Raw genomic sequence first — 16,353 nt, 5'->3', positions numbered from 1 at the left:
TGGGTATTGGACATCAGCACCTAAGCAATATACCTTCATCACCATAGTGGTGACTATCAATCAGCTAAAAAATCAAATATTTTAATACTATCATGTAACCAACAAATGTATTTCTCTCTTGACATACCGAACGATTTCAATAATTTGAATTTTGAAATGTATTAATACACAGTATTGTCCATCTGTAAATACCTCAAGAGATTAAATATAGCAATAACAATAAATATGAGAATGTTAGGAGTTAGAATGTGGTATAAATTCAGTATTTCGTATCATTTGAATTTATTAGACTTATAATTTAATGTTAGGAAGGTCTAAAAAAGCTACGTAAAGACAAAAATAAACTAGGTTTTGTAAATGTACATTCTTGACTTATGCCCAACATTTATTGATAATTCTCTGACTTTAATCAAACTGTTGTATGGTTGTATTAATTCGATTTTATATTAAAACGATATGAGCAATTTAAGTAAGTATAATTTACTGTGGGTAAGTAAAAACTTTTATTTCTCTAAATTCGCAATCACATGACAATTTTGAAATAATTTTCCTGTTTAATTTTTTTTATTGTTATTTTTCTTTACAATTTTAACAATTCAAATTATATTACTACATATATTTCTGTCATGTGTATATTCTCCTCTATTTACAGGATATTTTGTTGTTTTTCCTTTTTTTATTAAATTTTATATTCAATATTTTATAATAAATTTTTTAGATTTTATATTAAAAAATCTCAATAGTAATTTTTAAAATAAAATTTATAATTTTTTTTACAAAAATAAAAATATGTATAAGCTATTTAAACAATCTATTTTAAAAATCCTTTATAAAAAATTAAATGGATTCAATCTTTCTTACTTTTTTTTATGTAAAACTATTGCACAAAATGTGAATGTCCGTATATCAGATACCACAATTCAGATCGAATATAGACCAATTTCGGGGAAACATTACAAAAATGTCAAGTTTACTTAAGCAAATCCTGAGTTTATAGAAGAGAGAGGAAGAAAAAGATGAAAATCTCTCATCTACAAACTCAAGACTTGCGGACAGTGTTGCCATTTATTTTTTGAAGAAAACTTTTTATTTCTAAACAAAAAACTTTTTTTTCAACAAAAAAACTTTAAGTACATGCAAAAATTACAAAACCCAATTCGTACATATATGTAATCAGACTGAGATAATTTATGTGAATTTAGTGCTGGAGACACTTTAAATATTTTCAAATCAATCTCCCCATTTAGTAAATGAATTTGGGGACTATCATTTTGAAATTAACGGTTCAACTTATTGATATCATAAATTTATAATTTTCCAAAAAACTTTTTTTTAAAAAAATAAAACTTTTTGCATCTCAAAAACCTTGCAAAAAAAGGGAAAACTTGATATATGGTAACACTGCTTGCGGAAGTAAATTTGAAGTGTTTATTATTTGTAGAAGATAGAGGTTTGGAGATTGGAAAGATTTTCATCTTTTTCTTCCTCTCTTCTATAAACACAGGATTTGCTCAAGTAAACTTGTCGCGTGTGAATCAGTTAATGCACTAACTGATTAAATAAAATTATGCGCTTAACCCCCAGTAACACGAAGTCTGGTTATGTTTTAACTAATAGTTATACTGACAGTTTTCATACAAAAATTATTTTAACCGACAGTATAACTATTAGTTAAGGCATAACCAGACTTCGTGTTAACGGGGGTAAGAATAAAATAAAAATAATTATTAAAGCATAAAAACAAACAGAACCAGTATTGATCTAGTATGTTTTTCATTGTAATAACTATTTCATTTAACAGATAGATCCCTTGCCTATCTTTAGGCGCATACATTTATTTATAAATGCATTAAAATCCGCCCCTATTCATGTATAACAAAATGCATTATGTATGTATTGTTAGGTCTATAATTAGGTCTGTCACAGAATTTGTAGGAAAGTGGTAATTATCGTATTTTCCAATTTGTAACGTTATGCTTCATGGCTTTTACTAATTTGATCTGTCAGAAACATTTCACGCGCATTAAGAAATATTTATTTGTTGCTCCTAAAAGTATGTAATAAAATATTTGTTATAGGTAAGAAAAATGTCGGTTACATAGAAGTTAATCGATTGTTGGATAAATTCCTAAAACCAATATGCATTATACAGTAAGTATGTTTTTCAATTTATTTTTTGTCTTGATTTAGTTTTGAAAATCTTACCATTTTTTTATCTGTGAAGACATTTTATTTGAAGAACCTTTTATAAAACTAAATTAGTTATTACCACTTCTGTTTCATTATTAAAACAGCCTTAACCATAGAGGAATACACATAGAATACAAAAAAACACAAACCAAAAAAATTACTCAAAGTAATCATATGAGTGATCACAGATTATTGTCCTTTTTCCCCTAGGACCTCTTAACAAAGATCTATGAGTGATTTTAGATTTTTCATATAAAAATCGATATTTGGTGGGAAATATGAGTGATCACAGATTATTATCCTTTTTCCTCTAGCACCTCTTAATAAAGATCTATGAGTGATTTTAGATTTCATATAAAAATCAATATTTGGTGGGAAATATGAGTGATCAGAGATTATTGTCATTTTTCCTCTAGGACCTCTTAATAAGGATCTAGATTTTTCATATAAAAATCGATATTTGGTGGGAAATATGAGTGATCACAGATTGCTGTACTTTTTCATCTAGGACCTCTTAATAAGGATCTATGAGTGATTTTAGATTTTTCATATAAAAATCGATATTTGGTGGGAAATAAGAGTGATCACAGATTATTGTCCTTTTTCTTCTAGGACCTCTTGTTATCGATATATGAGCGATTTTAGATTTTTCATATACAAATCGATATTTGGTGGGAAATATGAGTGATCACAGATTATTGTCGTTTTTCCTCTGGGACCTCTTAATAAGGATCTATGAGTGATTTTAGATTTTTCATATAAAAATTGATATTTGGTGGGAAATATGAGTGATCACAGATTTTTGTCCTTTTTCCTCTAGGACCTCTTGTGATTTTAGTGATTTTAGATTTTTCATATAAAAATCGATATTTGGTGGGAAATATGAGTGATCACAGATTATTGTCGTTTTTCATCTAGGACCTCTTAATAAGGATCTATGAGTGATTTTAGATTTTTTATATAAAAATCGATATTTGGTGGGAAATATGAGTGATCACAGATTATTGTCCTTTTTCTTCTAGGACCTCTTGTTATCGATATATGAGTGATTTTAGATTTTTCATATAAAAATCGATATTTGGTGGGAAATATGAGTGATCACAGATTATTGTCGTTTTTCCTCTAGGACCTCTTAATAAGGATCTATGAGTGATTTTAGATTTTTCATATAAAAATCGATATTTGGTGGGAAATATGAGTGATCACAGATTATTGTCCTTTTCCATCTAGGACCTCTTAATATTTTAGATTTGTCATATAAAAATCGATATTTGGTGGGAAATATGAGTGATCACAGATTATTATCCTTTTTCCTCTAGCACCTCTTAATAAAGATCTATGAGTGATTTTAGATTTCATATAAAAATCAATATTTGGTGGGAAATATGACCTCTTAATAAGGATTTTAGAGTTTTCATATAAAAACCGATATTTGGTGGGAAACATGAGTGATCACAGATTATTGTCCTTTTTCCTCTAGGACCTCTTGTTATCGATATAGGATTGATTTTAGATTTTTCATATAAAAATCGATATTTGGTGGGAAATATGAGTGATCACAGATTATTGTCCTTTTCCATCTAGGACCTCTTATTAAGGATCTATGAGTAATTTTAGATTTTTCATAAAAAGCGATATTTGGTGGGAAATATGAGTGATCACAGATTATTGTCATTTTTCCTCTAGGACCTCTTATTATCGATATAGGATTGATTTTAGATTTTTAATATAAAAATCGATATTTGGTGGGAAATAGAGTGATCACAGATTTTCGTCCTTTTTCCTCTAGGACCTCTTATCGATATATGAGTGATTTTAGATTTTTCCTATAAAAATCGATATTTGGTGGGAAATATGAGTGATCACAGATTTTTGTTCTTTTTCCTCTAGGACCTCTTAATAAGGATCTATGAGTGATTTTAGATTTTTCATATAAAAATCGATATTTGGTGGGAAATATCACAGATTATTATCCTTTTTCCTCTAGCACCTCTTAATAAAGATATATGAGTGATTTTAGATTTTTCATATAAAAATCGATATTTGGTGGGAAATATGAGTGATCACAGATTATTGTCGTTTTTCCTCTAGGACCTCTTAATAAGGATCTATGAGTGATTTTAGATTTTTCATATAAAAATCGATATTTGGTGGGAAATATGAGTGATCACAGATTATTGTCGTTTTTCCTCTAGGACCTCTTAATAAGGATATATGAGTGATTTTAGATTTTTCATATAAAAATCGATATTTGGTGGGAAATATGAGTGATCACAGATTATTGTCATTTTTCCTCTACGACCTCTTAATAAGGATCTATGAGTGATTTTAGATTTTTCATATAAAAATCGATATTTGGTGGGAAATATGAGTGATCACAGATTATTGTCCTTTTTCTTCTATGACCTCTTGTTATCGATATATGAGTGATTTTAGATTTTTCATATAAAAATCGATATTTGGTGGGAAATAAGAGTGATCACAGATAATTGTCCTTTTTCCTCTAGGACCTCTTCTTATCGATATATGAGTGATTTTAGATTTTTCATATACAAATCGATATTTGGTGGGAAATAAGAGTGATCACAGATAATTGTCCTTTTTCCTCTAGCACCTCTTAATAATGATCTATGAGTTATTTTAGATATTTCATATAAAAACCGATATTTGGTGGGAAATATGAATGATCACAGATTATTGTCCTTTTTCCTCTAGGACCTCTTGTTATCGATATATGAGCGATTTTAGATTTGTCATATAAAAATCGATATTTGGTGGGAAATATGAGTCATCACAGATTTTTGTCCATTTTCCTCTAGGACCTCTTATCGATATGAGTGATTTTAGATTTTTCATATAAAAATCGATATTTGGTGGGAAATGTGAGTGATCACAGATTATTGTCGTTTTTCCTCTAGGACCTCTTAATAAAGATGTGTGAGTGATTTTAGATTTTTCATATAAAAATCGATATTTGGTGGTAAATATGAGTGATCACAGATTATTGCCCTTTTTCCTCTAGGACCTCTTATTAAGGATCTATGAGTGATTTTAGATTTTTCATATAAAAATCGATATTTGGTGGGAAATATGAGTGATCACAAATTATTGCCCTTTTTCCTCTAGGACCTCTTGTTATCGATATATGAGTGATTTTAGATTTTTCATATAAAAATGGTGGGAAATATGATTGATCACAGATTATTGTCGTTTTTCCTCTAGGACCTCTTAATAAGGATATATGAGTGATTTTTCATATAAAAATCTATATTTGGTGGGAAATACAGTGATCATAGATTATTGTCCTTTTTAGATTTTGATTCATCGCAGAAAATTAAACAATTAATTTTTTTTTTATTAATTTTACAATATTTATTGTTTAAAGAACATCGAATAAAACATAATTTACAATGAATTAATAATTTGTGTGTGTTTCATTTACTTAGTTTTATTATTATTTTTTTATATTCTTTTGGATGTAAGAGGGAGGGTTAATGAAATTCATTCATTGTTGACATTATTACACTGAATACATTATTACAAAACGTAAACTATTTTGTAGATTTGTTTGTAATTATTGGGATATTGACACAACTATTTTGAAATTGTTTTCTTCACTTTGTAATTGTTATTGATAATGTTTATTGTTTAACTATGTTTTGAAAATGTTTGTTTTATTTGAATCTTTTTGTTTTGTTTTTTTTATCTTTTATTTTTGTAGTAATAATAAAATTGTGTTTTGTTTTGTTTCTTTACTTTATTTATTAAGTTTCTTTAAATTTAATTAAGGACTATGTTTTGCTTGTTTATATTTCACGTCAGTTGGGAAACCGGCCAATTACCAAAAGTTTTGTTAAACAAAAAATTAAAAAAACAAATAAGTCTTTAAGGGTAAAAAAATATATAGAATTTAGTAAATTTATTCACAAAAAAATAATCTTGTTTTCAAAAATTAATATTTTTTTTTATTTTCAATATTTTCTTTTGATTATGCGTCTAATTTTTCAAATATGTATTAAAAATACTTATTTTCTTTTGAGAAGATTTTAATTAATAATTTTTGTTCTTTTCATTTTTGTACTGACGCCTTTTTTTGTGTTAAGCCCTTCGTATCCTTTTTTTTTTGTTTTGTTTATTAATGGGAGTAAATTAAATGTAAATAAAACATTAATTATTGATTTTTTAGTTTATATATATATTTTAGAATGGTTTCTTTTTTTATTTTTTCTTTAGATCTTGATGTTTTAAATATACATTTGCATAAATGTAAACAAAATAGCAAAGAGACAATAAAATTTAGTATAGATTTTTTAACTCAATATAAAGAAATAATAATAATAAAGGTCTCGAAAATCAAATTTTGTTGTTATTATGTTTTAAAGATAAAAGTCATATGATTACGGTTTAACTAACCTAAATTGTAGAAGTGGATTACAAGTTATTATATTTATATATTGTAATGTATCATTTTCAAAAAAATAGACAACATTTTGTTGTAGATTTGCACACATACACAGTAGTAGTTGTAGGTTAAAACTAAAAAAAAAAAATTATTAAAGAAAAACTTATACAAAATGTTTGTTGGTTCTTTCCAAATAAAGGTAAATTAAAACAGGATTCATTTTTGAAAAAAAGAGATGCAAGGTTTTTCGATTTTTTTAAGCGGCAATCAGCTAAAAGAAAAATAAATATACATTATTGAAGAATTTAATGTGCAAATGTTATACTATTAACAAAAAATACATACCGCTTTTACTGTGGCTTTAATAAAGTCCTTTTTATCTGTTAAATCGAAATCTGGATATTTAGCATAAACCTGTTTGCATACAGTTTTCATGGTTATCTCCTCCAGATTGGCCTTATCTAAAATTTCTTTAACATAAGCACGAATTTGTTCATCCTTGAAAGAAAAATTAATGAAATATAAGTTTTTTTTAAGTTTATTGAAGTAATTGATAAAAAGAAATTAATTAATTGGCGAGCGATCAAAACGGTTTTTTCAGGCGATATTCGAACTATTCCGCAACAAACCGAACATTTTCTAATGTACCTACTACAAATATCTGAAATAATTAAATTATCTTAAATTTAAAGCATGTTTCATTTGAAATTTTAAATGCCCTGCATGGAGCACCCTTTTTACGTGTAGATGGCGTATCCATCTTGAACAGAAAAGTGATTTAAAAGAGGTTCGAAAAAACTATTTCTTAATTCCATTTTCAAAATCAAAATAAATTGTATTTCTTAACCATTCCGTTAATGAATTCATTATGATTAATTCATACGAATAAATCCTTTGTACTTCAAATGTATTGAATTCATTCCAATGAGAATTCATTCTTTATAGAATAACTCCTTATTAAAAGATTCACATTTTTTTTTGAATTCAATCCATTCTTGACGCAAGTCTGAGTTTATAGTAGAGAAAGGCAAGAACACTTGCTTGTACTGGCAAGTCTCTTCAACTCTGTTTTGTTTTCTCATTTTCACTTTGGCGTCTATTAGGTTTTGACATACAAAATTGAACACAGACTTGCTGTGTGTAAACAGACGAGCAAGTTTAAAAGAAAATCGAAGAGACTTGCTTCAAGTAAACTTGCTGTGTGTATAAAGCAGACAGTTTCGTACTAGATTAAAGATAAAATGCAAACTGTTTCTTTAATCTAGTACGAAACTGTCGTAGGCGTATGACGTTTACGCCAACCACAAAGAAAAAATAATAGAGAAATATAAGTATTTTAGCCAACTTTATTATAAAATAAAGACTCACAGAAAAAATAACCCCCTCAAAATGAAGCTTGGTTTGTTTTAGTATGTCTCCCAAAATAGGTTGGGTCTAGTGATAACCGTTCATGAGCTAGGCCATTTTTAAGTTTATATATAATACCGGGAATCATTTGAAAGGGCACATCCAGCCGCTATAACTCTATAATTGTCTTGTCCAAGCTAAACCTTAATATAGAGATATTCCATAATTTATGGGATTTTCAAGTGTTTTTTTTTTAAAAACTTTTATTATTTTGAAAGTAAATTGAAATATTTAAAAATTTACTTAATTTAAAAAAAAGGTTTGTTAATTTTATTTTCAATATTCCTAATAGTTCGCGTGTTATCGGACATTCAATCTGATAAACAACCTGATTCAAACAATATGGGTATCAAAATATTTGATTTGAGAAGTAGATGAATTATATTTAAATAAATGCCATTGAATGAACCTAAAGAAATAGATGTTGAGAATAGATTTTTGGAATGAATGGCGGACATTTTTAATTCCGAATTAAGATTTTAGTGAATCTTGCTCAAATTGAATTAATAAATTCGAAGCTCTGACAAGATTTTGATATTCAAAATTAAAAAAAAGAAGAGTCGGATTATATCATTAGTTAGATATCCACACAGAAGAGCTGTAAATGAATCATTCATTTTTGAATTAATTCGCGAATCATTCACACAAAAAAAAGAATTGAATGAAATTGAATCAATTCAAATGAATTTGGTCAAAATTAATTGCAATTCGTTTTCAATTCAATTCATTTGAATTGATTTTGAATTAATTCAAATGAAGTAGAAAAAAGAATTAACAATTCATTTGAATTAAATTCATTTCCAACTCATTTGAACTGATTTTGTAAGTAAATCTACAGTAAGCATCACTGTCGTTTTGTCATTCAACTAATTGTTATTTTTCCTGATTTTTGATTATTTGTGGAAGATAGTTTTATTTTTTTGAAATAAATATATAAATATTAGTAAAAAGTTTGTCGTTGGGTGGTCGTGGATCACAAAATTTCAAAATTTATTAATTGCTTCTTTAATATTAAATGTGTTTTGTCGTTCAGCGTATTTCAAAATAAAAATCAGTTCTTCTTGAAGAAACAAACTCCAAACACCATGTTTTCATTGATCAGGCGCGGATACAGGACAAGGCTTTTAAATTTTTGTACTGGATATTTTCATTTTGGTAGGAGAAATTTCTCATTCCCCCTAGATTCATTCATTTGAATTGCTAATTATTTTTTCTAATTCAATTGAATTAATTCAAAATCAATTCAATTCAAATGAATTGGAAAATAAATTGCAACTCATTTCTGCCTAATTCGTTTGAATTGATTCAAATTTCATTCAATTCAAAATTTAGCTAATTCATAATGAATTAAAATCAAAAAAGAATGATTCATTTACAGCTCTGCCACACAGCAATTTGCAAATTTTCTAAGGAAATAAAATCACAATGGGAAGCAAATTGAAATCGTAATGACAGGACTTAGAGGTGCAATTTTAAACAAGGTTGGGATGAAATCAGACTTAAATCGGATCTAATGACACTTTTCAATGCTGCCTTTCCTATTTTCTGTCTCGACTAATTTCGAGTAGTCAGGGCTCCAAAGTTTACAAGATTTTTGGATATATCTTCAAAATTGTACTTTGTTCTGATACAATATTTTAAAGATAGATATTTAAAGAACTTTTCATCGATTGACTCGATATTTAGAAAAAACGAAAAATTCGGGACAGACATACGAGTAATAATTATGCTGGAAATCTTTACTAAGCGAAGCCGTTCGAATCGAGGAGAAAATCCTTGCGTCCCGCAATACAGGAAATCTTTACTAGGAGAGCCTGTGTTCGAATTACCATAGTGTAGAAAATTCTTGCGTCCGGCCAAATGCCGGCTGTACATGAAATCTTTACTAGCGAAGCAGGTGTTCGAAATACTTTGAAGCCTAAGGATTTGTTTGTTTCACTGGAATCCAATACAAATAATAAATAAAATTCAACAGCTGTCACGAAGTGTATAGGAATGGTACTAATTTCTTTTAAATTATAGATAACAAGTCGACATCAACACACCATTTTTAGTAAATAGGCCAATAAGGCTAGGTTGTTGAAAAAAAAATAACAAAAATAACTACCGACAACGACTACGAAGTGATGTCGACAACGAAATGCATCGGGAACCTCAGTTGACAATGAATGTCAGGGCAGTGAATTTTTTTTGGATGACGATTTTAGTGTTTTTCAACACCCTTCGAATTCCATGCATTTCTAAAGAGACAAATCTCCCAGTTTTTTTTTCAATTAAAACGAATTTATGGATTTTTTGAATAGAAGATATTTGGGTATTGTTTTATCACAAAAACCGAGAACAATAAGACCATCAGCCAATTTTCCCGAATTTAAATAGCAACCGAATCAGGACAATAGCGGGTATATTGCTGTATTTATAATGTATGTAAGTTATTTGGGGGCTTCGAAAAGACAGAAAGACAAAAACCAACAGACAAACACAACCTAAATGTATTACATAAACATCACTACAGCTTAATTATTTTTTTATAATAAACTTACCGTGGGGAATGAAGCTTTGCCCTTTTTATTTAATGGCTCATCCTCATCGCTATCATCTTTTTCATCTTCGGACGATTCTTTTTTAGATTTCTTAGGACGTCCAGCAGCTGCTGTAATAATGTTAAAAATATTCAAATAAATATTAAAATATTTAAACAAATTTTAAGTTAATAGTTACGTTTTGATGGAGTTTTATTGTTGGGTTTGTTATTTTTCGCAGGTGTTACAGGTTTCTTGTTCTTTTTCGATTTTTCTTCCTCCTAAAAAAAATCAAATTCAAATATGGGAAATTAAAATTAAATTGCTTTTAAATAGAAAGAATTAAAAGCTTAGCTTTTCTGAATAAAATTTCAATTTATAATCAACTTACCTCAGTTTTCTCACTTCCCAAATCAGACATTTCTTCTTCTTCCTCCTCCTCATCTTCGGAAACTTCTTCCTCGCTTTCAGAGTCTTTTCCTTTGCGTTTATTGCGAGAAGAAGGTTTACTAGCAGCAGCACGGCCTTTACCACGAGGCGATACAGCAGGCCGACCACGTTTACCAGCACCAGTTGATGGACGCTTGCGCTTAGGTGCCGCCTAAAACAGTCAGTAAATACATAAAGTTTCTATTCTTAATAAAACCAAAACTTACATCACTTTCGGCTTCTGATAATTCAGATTCCTCTTCAGAATCCGAATTTCTTCTACGTGATTTGCGAGCCGGTCGCCCACGAGCACCTCGAGCCGCAGCTGCAGCTGCTTTTCGTCCTTTGCCACCATCAGAATCAGAATTACCAGAAGGATTATACTAAAAAGCCATTTAATCAAATTATTTTCAAATCTAAAGAAAACTAGAAATACAACTTACATCTGAACCAGATTCTGAATCATCATTATTTCGTCTTCGTTTAGCTGGTATTACTTTGCGTGCATCTTCATCTGAACTAGAGAAATCAACATATGCCGACATTTCTAAAAAAAACAATTGTTTACAAACATCATTTCCATTATTTAATTGTAGGTTGTAAGTAACATACTTTTGCCAGCTGTAGCACGACGAGGACGACCGGATGTAGATCTGCCACCTGATCTACCACTAGACTTGCTTTTACGTTTTTCATCCTCACTGGGTTCTTCTTCCTCCTCTTCTTCTTCTTCTTGAGCTTCTTCCTCCTCTTCCATTTCTTCATCTTCAGGCGATGGTTCTACACACAGTGACTCATCTGGCTCCATGAGAAATTTCAAAATACGATTTGCAGCATCTTCCTTGGAACCTTTACGTTCTAGTGCTAGGATCTCGCAAATACTTTTTAATTGTTTCAAATCGACTTTTTTAATTGATTCAAATTTCTTTTTATATTCCGATGAATCTTTTTCAAATTCAAAGCCCGCAAAAGAACGTAAATTCTTCTTAACGACGTTGTTTTTGCCTTGCGAACCAAAACATATCTGAAATGAAATAAACAAAACATAAAAAAGCTGGTAATAAGTTCGATTCGACAAACAAAAATTACTCCTGTTAAAAATCATTTGTTTATATAATTTTAGCGCGCTGAACACACAAATACGTTTAGTTTTCGAGATATTTCCACTTTAATGCTTTCAGTAATCATTATTTTATGTCAGGAATTTTATTGAAAATGTTAAAAACTTATGGCTTTAAACTGAAAAATGAGAATTTCACAATTCCTTACACAATCCTACAAACATCAAATAACAAAACTATCAGTAATATTCCACGTTCTTGGGGTAAAACTGTTGATTTTAAAATGCTTGCCATATTTTCGATCAGTGTGCCAAAATTATATAAAATGATGTTCTGTACGATGAGTCCTTCTATGTCCTCATTTGTCAACCTACCGCATGCAATGTTTGCAAGCCATCTACTCTAGTTTTATTAATATTTTCATTAATTTTATCAATTTCAGCCAGAGCTACAACATTTTCATCGTCTTCAGCCACTTCTGTATTTTCTTTCATTTTCTCATCTTCATCCTTAGATTCTTTATCCTCATCTTCATCCTTCGTTTCAGTTTTGTTGTCTACATCGCCATTTTTGGCAGAATCTTTTTCATCGGCGGCTTCATCCTTTTTAATATCATTTGATTTTTTGTCTTCGCCTTTAGTTTCCTCTTCTTTATCATTTGGAGATTTTTTAGTTTCAGCAACCTCATCAGATTTTTCTAAACAGTCAAAAAGAAAAAAAATAATAAACAAGTTGATTAAAATGTTTTAACATAAAAATTAAATCAAAAAAAATTTCTTCACCCTTGGGAAAGCTTATATGCCACAATCGACACGAAAAGCCATGAATAGCGAATTTTTGATATACCTTGGATCTTACTGAACTTAATCAAGTAATAGAGATTAAGCATGAACAAATAACCAAGGGGAAAACATAAGTTACTATAGAAAGAATTTTTTTTTTATTTTAATTTTACTACCACCGCTGGGATACGAACTCGAGACTAGAATATTTTTTTTGACTAATAAATGCAAAGTAACAAAGTGTCTAGCTAACTCGGCTAAAGCAGAGTCAACAACCACTTGTCTTAAATTAAATTTAAAACAATGTTCCATTCCACAAGTTCCTATAAACAATGATTGTTCTAGACTAAAAGTTACCCATATATTTAAAAACTATACAAAATTAAAAATAAATTATATTAACAAAAAAAAAAAAAACTTAAGTACCTTCATCTTCTTTAGGTTTCTTATCGTCTTCATCGTTATTTTGTGCACCAGTTTCATTGTTAGTTTTTTCATCTACAGCCTCAGTATCAGCGTCTGATTTATCACCACCGCCTTCATCATTCGATTTCTTATCGTTTTCAACAGATTTTTTCTCCTCAGTTGCATCCGCAACTTTTGTTGTTGTTTCTTCTTTCTTTTCTGTTTCCTAAAATTAAGATAATTTCGTAATATTAGAATAGAAATAACTTTAAACATTATTTTTTATTTCTTTTAGATAATTGTTATTCATCTGGTAGCATTAGTTAATGCAAAAGAATATATGGCAGTTTTGTTTAAATAAATCTATTTTTAGATTAGAAAAATGCAACACTGTCATCCAAATATGTTTTGTGGTGTGTGCATGTTTTATTTCCAAATTGTACCGCTTTTTAACTTTTTGTTTTTCTTTGGTTTTCTTTTCTGCCGCAATTCTTTACATTTTATCTTTACATTTGTTTCTAATAAGAATCAACAGCTATTAACACACCATTTCAGTTTTTTTATTAATGTTATTGCTTAAAATAAGTACTAATTTTAATTATATTTTAGAAATATCTTTCCAAGATGTCTTTTTTTCTAATACAATTGTTCTATAATGCACTTGGCAACACTGACACGCATGCAAATCTATTATTCGCGAAATATATTCAACCAACTTCAACGGCGCACTTATTTTTTCGGATTTCATTTTAATCAATTATTCGCCCAATACCGCGCTCATCATAAACATACACACACGCATACAAATGCATGCATTTCGTTATGATGAATAGAAAAAAAGAACGAACAAAAACATACAAAAAAAAAACACGGTGGAAAAATGGACCGACGCCATGTTTATATACAATGAGAAATAGATGAAGAGGAAAAAAGAAAGCTAATAATGCAAAGATGAACGAAAAAACGACGTTGTGTAAATTTTTTTTGATGGATTCCTTTCAGCGATGTGACGCGCTCGAATTTTTTATACAGTAATTTTCATATTTAATCTTAACAATTATCACAAAATTTCTAGTTCCATCGATAGGCCACACTTTTCTTGCACTTTTTCTGCAATTTTTTATTAATTACATACCATATTTTCAATGGTTTTATCTTTTTCACCGTCAGCCGACATGCTTATGGAAAATACTCAACTAAATAAAAAAATTCACTACTTTTTCTTCGTCTTATTTTCTTTTTCTCTACCATTTATTTCGCTTTGTGTTTTGTCTCCAGCACAGGGTTGCATCAAAATGCACTAAAAATGGGTTAAAATCTGGTACTTTTCTAATAAATGGAAAATGTTAAAATATATATGAATATGTAAATGTATTTTTGGAAACATTAAAGCATATCCTGAATATGAATACACTTTTAGATGTTAGATTTCATATTAAATGTTAATATTCACATGTTTTGTATAGACGGTAGGGTATTCAACTAATCGGGTTTCTGGTTAAATCGGTTAATCGAGCAAATATTAATCGGGGTTTAGATTTAATCGGATAATTTTAAATTATTCGATTAACCGAATAATTTCTATTTAAATGTTAAAGTGAAACTACATCACGAATTTTGTGTACTTATTGAAGTATTTTATTAATAAAAAAAACAAAAACATATAAAATAAAATAAACAAAACATAACAATTCAATAATTTTCTTTAGTTTTTATTTAAACTCGACTTGGAAAAAACTCTATCGCTGATTGTAGATGTTGGAGAAATCGAAAGTAAGACATAATAGATAAGGAATATATAATCTTCCGGAACAAATCAAGATCCGCGTAACAGTTTATATTTTCATAATTTGTTTTCTGTTAATATTCACATTTTCTGTAATGCCGGCCTTCGGCCGGGTGAAGGGACTTTTAACTCTGGGGTGTATCGAACACCGGCTTCGCTAAAATCACTTTTTCTGTATATCAAAATTTTCTGAAGTACTGTCATATAAAATCAAAAAGGAATTTTTGGTTCACAATATTAATAAACTGTACCATATTATATATCATATTAAAGGTATTGTGAAGCTCTATTCAATGATACCCATAATGATCTGTTTGTTTTCCAAATATATGAAAAATGTACTATTATATGTATTGACTTTAAATTCATATAACTCTTAAACTAAGAGAGAGCAGACAAAAATATTAACATTTTTGTGCTTCTAATTATGAGAGCTATCAACACCAATGAAATTATAAAAATGTAAGCTGTTTCGCTGATCTTGATTTATACCCTGATAAAAACTCGTTTCAGTAGTGTCTCCAGTTTCGTCTACTATCATGTTCTCATCCGACAATTACATGTAAATTAAATATATCAGTTATTATACTCACTAAACATATTTCTTGAATGTTCGAAAATATGTAATTTTACTTTGACATTTGTATTTGAATTAAAATGGAAAATTAAAAACAAACAAAATATATGTTAAAGTGCAAAAAAGAAATTTCGGTTAATCGGTTAACCGACACAAATTAATCGGTTTATTCGTTATTTGAAAATCGACAATTTTGAATTATTTGAACAGTTAACCGATCAAAATTAATAGGTTAACCGATTGAATACCCTAATAGACGGCCTTTGGCCGGACACAGGAACAGTCTACTCTGAAACTCCGGCTTCGCTAAATATTTTTGGACTTTTTCGGTTTTTCATACAAAAATTACTCAAATTTATTTAATTTTTCAATACAAATCAAAAACTACACGGAAAAAAGAAATTTATAATTGGAATGATTTTTTTTTTAATAAATTTTTTTTATCCAAAACTTTTGTCAGAACGAACGTGTTCATTTTACGATTTTTTTTATATTGTTATCAATTGTAATGGCATTATCAATTGAAGTTAAATCATACTCATTGAAACTTTTTCCTGTGAATCCAAATAAAAACTATTTAAAACACTAATCCCCATTATCGCGATGTCTGGTTATATGTTAACTTATAGTTAAACTGTCGGTTAAAATAATAGTCTTAATCAAGTTTATCCAAGCCTGAGCTAAAAATTCCCGAATTTAAAAACAAATCAAAGTTTGAGTTTAAGGAAAAATATTTTTTTTATCGGCCGTATTTCCTGACTTGACCCCTTTTACAATGCAGAAATTGAAAGG

General features: G+C 28.9%; 1 protein-coding gene across 2 annotated transcripts; it reads right to left on the bottom strand.

The window, feature by feature from the left end:
* Positions 1–5,536: 5,536 nt before the first annotated feature.
* On the bottom strand, positions 5,537–14,488 carry Dek (protein). 2 transcript variants are annotated; one of them, XM_065511021.1, is made up of 11 exons: positions 14,334–14,488; positions 13,220–13,424; positions 12,386–12,708; positions 11,563–11,974; positions 11,394–11,497; positions 11,178–11,333; positions 10,913–11,122; positions 10,721–10,802; positions 10,543–10,652; positions 6,938–7,090; positions 5,537–6,863 (listed from the first exon to the last, which is right to left on the bottom strand). In XM_065511021.1, the coding sequence occupies exons 1-11, from the start codon at positions 14,373–14,375 to the stop codon at positions 6,849–6,851; spliced, it is 1,812 nt and encodes a 603-aa protein (XP_065367093.1). In that variant the 5' UTR covers positions 14,376–14,488; the 3' UTR covers positions 5,537–6,848. The 2 variants fall into 2 exon arrangements, with proteins under 2 accessions (XP_065367093.1, XP_065367094.1); XM_065511022.1 differs by having other exon boundaries at positions 10,543–10,649.
* Between the last annotated feature and the right edge of the window lie 1,865 nt (positions 14,489–16,353).

This window comes from Calliphora vicina, chromosome 5, assembly GCF_958450345.1.
Source record: "Calliphora vicina chromosome 5, idCalVici1.1, whole genome shotgun sequence".
Lineage (NCBI taxonomy): Eukaryota > Metazoa > Arthropoda > Insecta > Diptera > Calliphoridae > Calliphora > Calliphora vicina.
This window is presented reverse-complemented; position numbering and strand designations above follow the sequence as displayed.